The sequence below is a fragment of the Leptodactylus fuscus genome, chromosome 4, assembly GCF_031893055.1.
Source record: "Leptodactylus fuscus isolate aLepFus1 chromosome 4, aLepFus1.hap2, whole genome shotgun sequence".
Lineage (NCBI taxonomy): Eukaryota > Metazoa > Chordata > Amphibia > Anura > Leptodactylidae > Leptodactylus > Leptodactylus fuscus.
The window spans coordinates 8,612,253-8,624,896 of NC_134268.1; the positions used below are offsets into that span (position 1 = coordinate 8,612,253).

At 43.5% G+C, this 12,644-nt stretch overlaps 1 protein-coding gene across 1 annotated transcript in view; it reads right to left on the reverse strand.

Moving 5' to 3' along the window:
• The window catches only part of ADGRB1 (adhesion G protein-coupled receptor B1), a 398,297-nt gene that overhangs the window by 132,651 nt on the left and 253,002 nt on the right, over positions 1–12,644 (reverse strand). The window contains exon 17 of the mRNA XM_075270037.1: positions 8,004–8,130. Coding sequence (XP_075126138.1) covers positions 8,004–8,130 — 127 coding nt within the window. The remainder of the gene's footprint in view (positions 1–8,003; positions 8,131–12,644) is intronic.

The following is a 12,644-nucleotide window of genomic DNA, read 5'->3' on the forward strand; positions in this document are numbered from 1 at the left end:
AGATAGATAGATAGATAGATAGATAGATAGGAGATAGATAGATGATAGATAGGAGATAGATAGATAGATAGATAGATAGATAGATAGATAGGAGATAGATAGATAGATAGATAGATAGATAGATAGATAGATAGATAGGAGATAGATAGATAGATAGATAGATAGATAGATAGGAGATAGATAGATAGATAGATAGATAGATAGATAGATAGAAGATAGATAGATAGATAGATAGATAGATAGATAGATAGGAGATAGATAGATAGATAGAAGATAGATAGATAGATAGATAGATAGATAGATAGATAGATAGAAGATAGATAGATAGATAGATAGATAGATAGATAGGAGATAGATAGATAGATAGATAGATAGATAGATAGATAGGAGATAGATAGATAGATAGATAGATAGATAGATAGATAGAAGATAGATAGATAGATAGATAGATAGATAGATAGGAGATAGATAGATAGATAGATAGATAGATAGATAGGAGATAGATAGATAGATAGATAGATAGATAGGAGATAGATAGATAGATAGATAGATAGATAGATAGATAGGAGATAGATAGATAGATAGGAGATAGATAGATAGATAGATAGATAGATAGATAGATAGATGATAGATAGGAGATAGATAGATAGATAGATAGATAGATAGATAGGAGATAGATAGATAGATAGATAGATAGATAGATAGATAGATAGGAGATAGATAGATAGATAGATAGATAGATAGATAGGAGATAGATAGATAGATAGATAGATAGATAGGAGATAGATAGATAGATAGATAGATAGATAGATGATAGATAGGAGATAGATATATAGATAGATAGATAGATAGATAGATAGATAGATAGATAGGAGATAGATAGATAGATAGATAGATAGATAGGAGATAGATAGATAGGAGATAGATAGATAGATAGATAGATAGATAGATAGATAGATAGATAGGAGATAGATAGATAGATAGATAGATAGATAGATAGATGATAGATAGATAGATAGATAGATAGATAGATGATAGATAGATAGATAGATAGATAGATAGATAGATAGATAGGAGATAGATAGATAGATGGATAGATAGATAGATAGATAGATAGATAGGAGATAGATAGATAGGAGATAGATAGATAGATAGATAGATAGATAGATAGGAGATAGATAGATAGATAGATAGATAGATAGATAGATAGGAGATAGATAGATAGATAGATAGATAGATAGATAGATAGGAGATAGATAGATAGATAGATAGATAGATAGATAGATAGGAGATAGATAGATAGATAGATAGATAGATAGATAGATAGGAGATAGATAGATAGATAGATAGATAGATAGATAGATAGGAGATAGATAGATAGATAGATAGATAGATAGATAGATAGATAGGAGATAGATAGATAGGAGATAGATAGATATGAGATAGATAGATAGATAGATAGGAGATAGATAGATAAGAGATAGATAGATAGATAGATAGATAGATAGATAGATAGATAGATAGATAGGAGATAGATAGATAGGAGATAGATAGATATGAGATAGATAGATAGATAGATAGATAGATAGATAGGAGATAGATAGATAGATAGATAGATAGATAGATAGATGATAGATAGATAGATAGATAGATAGATAGATAGATAGGAGATAGATAGATAGATAGATAGATAGATAGATAGGAGATAGATAGATAGATAGATAGATAGATAGATAGGAGATAGATAGATAGATAGATAGATAGATAGATAGATAGATAGGAGATAGATAGATAGATAGATAGATAGATAGATAGATAGATATGGTATAGATGACAGACATATATGAGATAGATTATTGGTTATAGATTTACACGTTTAGTTCATAAATATCCGCACAGATATATAAACCTTCTATGACTAGATAAGAGATGAGTAAGGTATTACAGTAGGAGGACAGAAGAAGGACGCAGGCTTTGGGCCTAGTACACACTGCCATTGTCATTCTGCATCAAGCAATTAGATGCGCTGTCTCTTTAAACGCATGTGCAGATGTTGTTTCCATGGCAACGGAGGACCAACTGTATTAGTGCGTCTAATAATAGCCAACCTTCATGTCTAAAGTGTCTTTTCTGTGTGAATTAAAGGTGCATTTACCAGAGCGACGCCAATCACTGATACCGAGGAAGCCGCCCACTATCTGTACGGTGCAGGGTCCTACAGTATGGCCGGTCTGTACGGTGCGGGGCCCTACAGTATGGTTGGTCTGTACTGTGCGGGATCCTACAGCATGGCTGGTCTGTACGGTGCAGGGCCCTACAGCATGGCCGGTCTATACGGTGCAGGGTCCTACAGCATGGCCGGTCTATACGGTGCAGGGTCCTACAGCATGGCCGGTCTGTACGGTGCGGGGTCCTACAGCATGTCAGAACTATACGGTGCGGGGTCCTACAGCATGGCTGGTCTGTACTGTGCAGGGCCCTACAGCATGGCCGGTCTATATGGTGCAGGGTCCTACAGCATGACTGTTCTGTATGGTGCGGGGTCCTACAGCATGACCGGTCTGTACTGTGCGGGGTCCTACAGCATGACCGGTCTGTATGGTGCGGGGTCCTACAGCATGACCGGTCTGTATGGTGCGGGGTCCTACAGCATGACTGTTCTGTATGGTGCGGGGTCCTACAGCATGTCAAAACTATACAGTGTGGGGTCCTACAGCATGACCGGTCTGTATGGTGCAGGGTCTTACAGCATGCCTGGTCTGTACGGTGTGGGGCCCTACAGCATGTCAGAACTGTACAGTGTGGGGTCCTACAGCGTAGCGGGTCTGTAGAGTGCAGGATCCTACAGCATGGTGGGTCTGTACAGTGCGAGGTCATACAACATGGACAGTCTGTATGGTGCAGAATCCTATAGCATGGCATAACTGTACTATGCGGAGTCCTACAGCATGACTGGTCTGTAATGTGCAGGGTCTTACGGTATGGCTGGTCTGTACGGTGCAGGGCCCCAAAGCATGGTAGAACTGTACGGTGCGGGGTCCCACAGCATGGTGGGTCTGTACTTTGCGGGGATCCTACAGCATGGCAGGTCTGTACGGTGCGGGGTCCTACAACATGGCTAGTCTGTACTGTGCGGGGTCCTACAGCATGGCCGGTCTGTACGGTGCAGGGCCCTACAGCATGGCCGGTCTGTACGGTGCAGGGTCCTACAACATGCCTGGTCTGTACGGTGTGGGGCCCTACAGCGTAGCGGGTCTGTAGAGTGCAGGATCATACAGCATGGTGGGTCTGTATGGTGCAAGGTTATACAACATGGACAGTCTATATGGTGCGGAGTCCTACATTATGGCATAACTGTACTGTGCGGGGTCCTACAGCATGTCTGGTCTGTAATGTGCAGGGTCTTACGGTATGGCTAGTCTGTATGGTGCAGGGCCTAAAGCATGGCAGAACTGTAGAGTGTGGGGGTCCTACAGCATGGCGGGTCTGTTCGGTGCGGGGTCCTAAAGCATGGCACGTCTTTACAGTGTGGGGTCCTACAGCATGGCCGGTCTGTAATGTGTAGGGTCTTACGGTATGGCAAAACTGTACGGTGCGGGGTCCCACAGCATGGTGGGTCTGTATTGCGCAGGGTCCTACAGTATGGCGGGTCTGTACTTTGCGGGGATCCTACAGCATGGCAGGTCTGTACGGTGCGGGGTCCTACCACATGACTAGTCTGTACTGTGCGGGGTCCTACAGCATGGCTGGTCTGTACTGTGCGGGGTCCTACAGCATGGCTGGTCTTTACTGTGCGGCGTCCTACAGCATGGCCGGTCTATACGGTGCAGGGTCCTACAGCATGTCAGAACTGTACAGTGTGGGGTCCTACAGCATAGCGGGTCTGTAGAGTGCAGGATCCTACAGCATGGTGGGTCTGTACGGTGCGAGGTTATACAACATGGACAGTCTGTATGGTGCAGAGTCCTACAGCATGGCATAACTGTACTGTGTGGGGTCCTACAGCATGGCTGGTCTGTACTGTGTGGGGCCCTAAAGCATGGAAGTCTTGTATGGTGCAGGGCTCTACAGCATGGCCGGTCTGTACAGTGCGGGGTCCTACAGCATGGCAGAACTGTACAGTGCAGGGGCCCTACAGCATGGCTGTCTGTACAGTGCGGGGTCCTACAGCATGGCTGTCTGTACAGTGCAGGGGCCCTACAGCATGGCAGAACTGTCCAGTGCAGGGGCCCTACAGCATGGCTGTCTGTACAGTGCGGGGTCCTACAGCATGGCAGAACTGTACAGTGCAGGGGCCCTACAGCATGGCTGTCTGTACAGTGCAGGAGCCCTACAGCATGGCAGAACTGTACAGTGCAGGGGCCCTACAGCATGGCTGTCTGTACAGTGCGGGTTCCTACAGCATGGCAGAACTGTACAGTGCGGGGTCCTACAGCATGGCAGAACTGTACAGTGCAGGGGCCCTACAGCATGGCTGTCTGTACAGTGCGGGGTCCTACAGCATGGCTGTCTGTACAGTGCGGGGTCCTACAGCATGGCTGTCTGTACAGTGCAGGGGCTCTACAGCATGGCAGAACTGTACGGTGCGGGGTCCTACAGCATGGCAGAACTGTACAGTGCAGGGGCCCTACAGCATGGCTGTCTGTACAGTGCGGGGTCCTACAGCATGGCTGTCTGTACAGTGCAGGGGCCCTACAGCATGGCTGGTCTGTACTGTGCGGGGTCCTACAGCATGGCAGAACTGTACAGTGCAGGGGCCCTACAGCATGGCTGTCTGTACAGTGCGGGGTCCTACAGCATGGCTGTCTGTACAGTGCAGGGGCCCTACAGCATGGCTGGTCTGTACTGTGCGGGGTCCTACAGCATGGCTGGTCTGTACTGTGTCGGGCCCTAAAGCATGGAAGTCTTGTATGGTGCAGGGCTCTACAGCATGGCTGTCTGTACAGTGCAGGGGTCCTACAGCATGGCTGTCTGTACAGTGCGGGGTCCTACAGCATGGCTGTCTGTACAGTGCAGGGGCCCTACAGCATGGCTGTCTGTACAGTGCGGGGTCCTACAGCATGGCTGTCTGTACAGTGCAGGGGCCCTACAGCATGGCTGGTCTGTACTGTGCGGGGTCCTACAGCATGGCAGAACTGTACAGTGCAGGGGCCCTACAGCATGGCAGAACTGTACGGTGCGGGGTCCTACAGCATGACTAGTCTGTACGGTGCGGGGCCCTAGAGCACAGCAGCACTAGAACTATAGCTACAGATGAGCCCTTTCTTCTCCTATCCAATTAGGAGATTTCTCAGAACAAACAATCCTAAATTCTGATGACCACCTGGAATCTTCCATCCATTGCATTCAGTGGGGGCAGCGAGCGCTACTTCCTTTTTCAGCATGCAGTAAAGCGTCCAACTTGATCTTTTCCGCAGCTTTCTCTTTGGTTTCAGCCTTGGCCCTGGCCTCCCTTTGACTAGCCCCATCGTATCTCAGAGGACCCATTGCAGAAAGACAAAACTCTGCTTCATCTTTCCACTGTGGGTTCCATAGGGCGGTATTATGAAAGAATCAGAGGTGGAAGGCTGTCTCAGATTCCTCAATGTGAACTGGCGTTAAACATCCAACCAACGAGGCCATTTCTCAGCCACCGCCATAGAGCAACAGCTTACAAATGTGACAGCAAAAATAGTGCAGCATGCAGCGCTTTCTGACAGCCAAAATGCAGGGACCCTGAAAGACCCCAATACAGAGCCTGAATCCTGCCAGTAATACTAGGGGCCACACAACAACATCAAACACTGACACAGTGTAATATGGAGGCGTCATCCTACAAAGCATTGACCCTAGAAGAGAATATGACTCTGTATGACCCCCAGAGCGTGAACAGCATCCTATTGTGGGGGTACAGGGTGCATGTAGGGTCTCAGCTCTGCATGTACATGACCCTAGTCCTTATAGTCATTAGTACTACTACTCCTAATATACATCAAGGTGACAACCAGACAATCCATCACATGCACAATGATGTAATAATATACACAATCCAGCAGCCTGTGACTGTATAGAGAGCCATAAAATAACATTATGGTAACCCACAGGGGCTGCGCTGCCTCCTCCTCAACACCTGAAGATCATCAGGGGTCAGATACTCCAAACCTGCGCTCGCATCCCATGCATATGACCTATACCATGCACAGCCACTATACAATGGGTGGCGCTGTTCCTGATTTACTGTATAGAGGCCGCAGTGCTCAGCCGAAAACTGAGGCCTCTCTGATCCATATAAGACCCCCAACAATCGTCAGCTGGTGATGTATTGTAAGGATGGGCCGGCAACTAATAGGAATGGGCCAATGGTAGTGATGATAATGAAATCAATAAGAAGAAGAATTAGGATAATAGCAGTAATAATAATAATTAATATGATGACAATAATGTAAGGCCCAAAGAACCAGCATAATAGTAATAATAATAATAATAATAATAATAATAATAATAATAATAATTATTATTATTATTATTATTATTATTATTATTATTATATTTTATTTTTAGCATTTTTTTAGGCACAAACCTAGTCGCCCATCTTGTACCAACCAATACAGCTCACGTGACAACAATAATATACTGATCCTCTCCACTAGGCCATGTCCTTGTAAGTAGCATTATGAATAATATAATGTGTATATAATATATATAATATATATAATATATATATATATATATAATATGTAATGGGCGACATGGCGTAAAAATGATAAAAAGTGATACGACTACGATTATTATTATTAATAATAATAATAATAATAATAATAATAATAATAATAATCGTAGTCGTATCACTTTCTATCATTTTTACGCCATGTCGCCCATTACATACCAACCAATGCAGCTCATGTGACAATAATATTATACTGATCCTTTCCACTAGGCCATGTCCCCATAAGTGACATTATGAATAATAATAATAATAATAATAATAATAATAATAATAATAATAATAATAATAATCGTAGTCGTATCACTTTCTATCATTTTTACGCCATGTCGCCCATTACATACCAACCAATACAGCTCAGGCGACAATAATATTACACTGATCCTCTCCACTAGGCCATGTCCCTGTAAGTGGCATTATTAATAATAATTTTATCGCATGAACCCCGCTGGCCGTTAATACCGCTTACATAACAACAATAACACGCTAATAATTGTAACTAGGCCTAATAATAATAATCATCATCATAAAAACAAATTCCGTCCCCTTCTCCTAATCCGCTCGCCCCTTTATTGTTTAACAATCCACAAAATAACACAACACCACCATTACCCGGGTAATGCCGCGACACATTGACAGTCTGTAATAATTTCACATTGTAGCATTGAATACATTTCATAACGTAACAAAGCGAGATGACATTAGAGCAACATTGTAGCAGCAACAAATCAATTTTGTTTCCAGACTAGTAGAAGAATCTTTTGAAAGAGAAGCGGAGAGGCGGGTGAGGAGGGGGGCGAGGAGGGGGTGGCACACTGGTGGCATTCAATGATTTCTTTTTTGTATGTGTGTGTGTGTGTGTGTGTGTGTAATATTAAGTTTTCGGTCCACATCCTATGATAAGACCCAACACCTCCACAATCCCAGCGCCAGAACCTTTAACCTTAAGCACCTCGTCTCTCAGCGCCCTCCTTGTATTATCAATAAGATGATTAGCCATAACATAAACACAGAGAATAAGATACAATGTATCAACCCAGTGACGAACATTCTAAGGCTCTTAACTCTTTCACGGCTGCAGCGCCAGCATCACTTAGAAGGGACTCTGACCCCGCTGCAAGGTTAAGCAAGGTAATTTGTTTTTCTGGTTAGCCAATAAACATATCATTCCTATAATGGGGTCGGATGGGGGGTGTTTAGGGGTATTTTTTTGGAGACACTGAAGTATCTACCAGCATCAGCCCTGAAAGAGCCGAGAGCTTAGTGTCAGCGAACGCTACATGTTTATAGAGGGACTTACCATGTCTGAACTGAGCTGGGATAAAATGGCGAAGCTTGATAAGCGATCACAGGAGCATTTAGTATGGAATGAATCCACGGGGACCGTACGACAGCCTTTCAAGGACCAGGCACCGAGATTAGAGGATCTATAATGGGGGAAAGAGAAGAGAGAGAGAGGAAAAAAGACGGGAAGAGATGTAGCACCAACAATGATAAATAAAGGGATACAGAGGGGGTGGGGGTGTCATCTACCAGGAACCAAATCAACATCATCTGCGGCTATATTTAGACCTACAGAGGATGCAAGGAACGAAAAAAAGGCACAGATATTAGTGTAAAAATAACAAAGAGATCACGTACCGGACTGTAATGGATGCTATTGGGGGGTTGGATCACGTTGAAGTATATAAAACACACACACACGGTAGGGATATTGGAGAGAGGAGGAGGATGGAGGATGGGGGGGGGGGTCATGGGATTATATTGAAGTGATGGGAGCTGGGAGGTAGTAGGGGGTAAAATGAGTGAAACCTAACGGGGAAGATGCTGGCTGGGAAAGAAGTGATGGGGGTGGGGAGAGGGTGCATGCAAATCCATCAGAATGGTGTTGTCTGGATGTGCAAGAGGACGGCTGGAGCAGGAGATGGAGGGAAGGGGGAGCTGCGACTGACAGTCAGAGACACAGAGAGGAGCTGGCTCAGAAGAAGTTTGAGATGAGAGAGTGGGGGAAGGGAAGACGGCATGAGAAATAGGTCGCCGGACGTCAGGAAGCTTACTGACACATTGTATTATAGAAATGGAGACACGGAATGAAACAATATCCAAAATATTATATTAGTGTCCCTGGACTACGTTGTCACCATCACATTTGTCACATTGTTGCCTCCACATTCTGTTGTATGTGGGTACCCAGAAATGTAGCTTGGGGCTGCGCCCGGACAACCATCACTAGGGGTCCATGCCCCCAATGGTGCCCCCGTGGTGTAGGTACCCCTGAACCATGCTGGTTACAATATTTACTTGTGAATGACAGGATCCCCCATAACTTCAGACCACCCTCCGACAAGACTCCATGTTGGGCTCCTCAGACCCTCCAGACGGGAGGATTCTGAGCCCGCCGCCATCTTTAAAGGACATATCCTTGCGCCCTTAATGGAAGGTGACATGATCATGGCCGCGTGCCATGGCTGACCCATTCATTATATACATGTCCATATATTATCACAGGTCCATGTAAGGGGGTTGTGAGCCCAAAGGCAATATTCAGGAATATTCAGGACATATTCAGTTACAGCGAAAAATCAATGTAAAAACTGCGGTGGAACGCATTGCGTTTTTTCCCGTATCGCTTTTCACAGAAAGTTCACAGGGTTTTCCTCTTTGGATTTTCTGCTTCCATTATATATATATGATAGGGAAACTGCCAGCGTTCCTGTAGGTATAGTTGACATGCCGCAATTACCAAATATGCGACGGTTTTAGAAATTGCAACATTTCCGCTGCAGGAATTTTACTGTAACGTGTGGATGGGATTCGCTAGAGTTTACAAGAACTGTAAAATGTCGCGGTGGCGTTTGCACCATGTGGGGCCCCGACCTTAGTGTCAGTTTTGCTATTTGGGTTCATTAATAGAAATGTACGGATCTGCGGAGGGCACAGCTAGCACACGCATGTCATCCATGTCCCACCTGTGGCGTGTCCGCAGGAACCCGTACATATCCTACACTGTAATCCTGGATATTATCATGGCACACACATAACACATCCTCCATAAGTTATCATCTCATTATTAGCATTGACTTCTGTCGGATCTTTGATTTCCACTAGAACTCCTCATCAGAAGCCCAATGAATGTCAGATCCTGGGCCAACAGGAGAACCCCCTGCAGGATGGTCTCGCCCGGCCCTGGTCACCATGATGACTCCATTATGATGCGTAATGTGCATTAACCTTCCCTCAAGAAGAGAAACCTTAAGCAACAAAGTTGTGCCAGTGACAACAACATTGTAGCGAGGAGATAACCTAAATATGGTGGACAGTTATCATATCTGCTCCCTGAAGGGTTAATCCACCAAGGTTATGGGTTATACCAACTAAAGGGCAACAATGCAGCAATGCAGAGACCTGAACTCAACATCGATCATTAAGTCATCTGAAATATTTTAAACTGTAATAAAAAGTGTAAAAAAAAAACAAATAAATTTTAAAAAAATGTAAGAATAATTAAAACATAAAATCATTCACCAGGCTCCAAAAGCAATAAAAACTGACATTAATTCTTAATAGTAGGACTGAAACACCCCCTGGTTACAACAATGGCCTGAGCTGGGGGTCTCTGGTACTAGGAGTGGTTAGTAAATAGCAGGGGGGGCTCTTTCCTTAACCACTCGGATGCTGGACAGGTCTACAATGCCCCCTACTCTAGGCGGGGCTCTTACACCGAGCGCTGCCCTACTTTCTATTGTCACACTAATGTAAGAGCTGCTATTTTATAGATTGAAACCGTTTAAATGGAGCAGAAGGGGGGGGGGCAGATACTTAGGGATGCCACAGAGAAAATCTAAAGAGGTTTTCCACGCATTTTTTTTTTAATGTCTGTTAGTGCTATTAATGGGTTAATGAATGCACCCATATAAATTTAGCTGGTTGTGAGTGATTTCTGGGTGTCTCTGGTATTTCCTGCATTTGTTTATAGGGTTTGGCTTCCTGCTATGCAACATCCACACTAACCTCTCTCACCTCCCCACCTCCCTTACTCTTTCTCCCTCCCTCCCATACACCTCCCTGTCTCTCTAGCTATCCCGCCCACTACTAGCCCTCCTCTACCTACTAAACCCAACCCCCAACCCCATTACTTAGCACTCTTCCTTCCAGGTTTCTTCCTTTGGGGTAGCCCCTCCATCTACGTGCGTTTTTCTCCCAGCGCTGCTCCATGTGATGATCCACCATTACTGCACATACGTGGGAGCTACGCAGTAGAGGTGGACTATCAGAAGCAGAGCCGAGTGCGGCGCTGAGAGAAGCGGTGGCAGTCAGAAAAGAAGGAGGAGCCATGAAACAGGAAGAAGACTGGAAGGTAAGTATGATGGAGTGGATGGTGGGGGGATATTAGCAGTGACTATCCATTTCCGGAAACAGAGTAACGGATCATCACCAGATAATGAGAAAATGTTCCTAGGGCACAGGATCGCCCCAGGATTATGGATAAATATAAATTATGATTACTAATGTTGCTTTACAATGCCAAAAATTAGACTGTTCCCAGGAGTACAAATGAAGAATATTAGTTGCAGTAGGGGGTGACATGTCTTGACAAGAGTGTGATTCCTTCTTCTACGTTTTGAGACCCCTAAGTATAGGAAGAGCCACTTAATGCACAAGACAAAAGGGCAGAACCTTAAGGCTAAAGCCCCGTGTAGTCAGACGCAGCCAGAAGCGCCAAAAAAAAAAACGCATCGCGCAGAACTTTCATGGACAGTCCAGAGTGTTCCTCTACCCAGTAAACCTATACGGAAATATCAGCATTTCTGCAGGAATAATGGATATGGAGATGTATCATTTATTGAAATTGCAGCAAGAACGTTGCGAATATTTTCTGTAGTGTGTGGATGGATTAAAATCCCATACATTGCGCAGGCACTCTACAACGTTGTGATTTGTGGCGCAGCTTAGGGCTGCATGCACATGGAGATACGACAGGCTTCTAAAAATACATAACGCCAGCGTTACGAGCGCTCCCATTGAGGTGAATGGGAAGTGTTCGAGAGCCTTCCGCAGCGCTCGCGTGCACGGCTGTGAATGAGGATTTTTACAACCCCGGCGTAACTCCGTGTGCATGCAGCCTTGTAATAAAGGAATTTTTAATTTTTGATCATTTAAAAATTAATTTAAAAGATTCTCGCTAAAGGGAATGTGACACTAACAATGGTCTATTTGTAAAGTGTATGCAATATATATCCTGACTGCTAAGCCTAATAATAGTCTGATAAGTTCTGATTCTGTAATAGGAGATTCCTTTGCAGCGTTTAGCTGTGTACTATGTATGGTGTATTATATACCTGTGTACTATTTAAAGTGTATTATATACCTGTGTACTATTTATGGTGTATTATATACCTGAGTACTATTTATTTAATGTATTATAGACCTGTGTACTATTTATGGAGCATTATATACCTGTGTACTATTTATGGTGTATTATATACCTGTGTACTATTTAAAGTGTATTATATACCTGTGTACTATTTATGGTGTATTATATACCTGTGTACTATTTATGGTGTATTATATACCTGTGTACTATTTATGGTGTATTATATACCTGTGTACTATTTATGGTGTATTATATACCTGTGTACTATTTAAAATGTATTATATACCTGTGTACTATTTATGGTGTATTATATACATGAGTACTATTTAAGGTGTATTATATACCTGTGTACTATTTATGGTGTATTATATACCTGTCTACTATTTATGGTGTATTATATACCTGTGTACTATTTAAAGTGTATTATATACCTGTGTACTATTTATGGTGTATTATATACCTGTGTACTATTTATGGTGTATTATATACCTGTGTACTATTTATGGTGTATTATATACCTGTGTACTATTTATGGTGTATTATATACCTGTGTACTATTTATGGTGT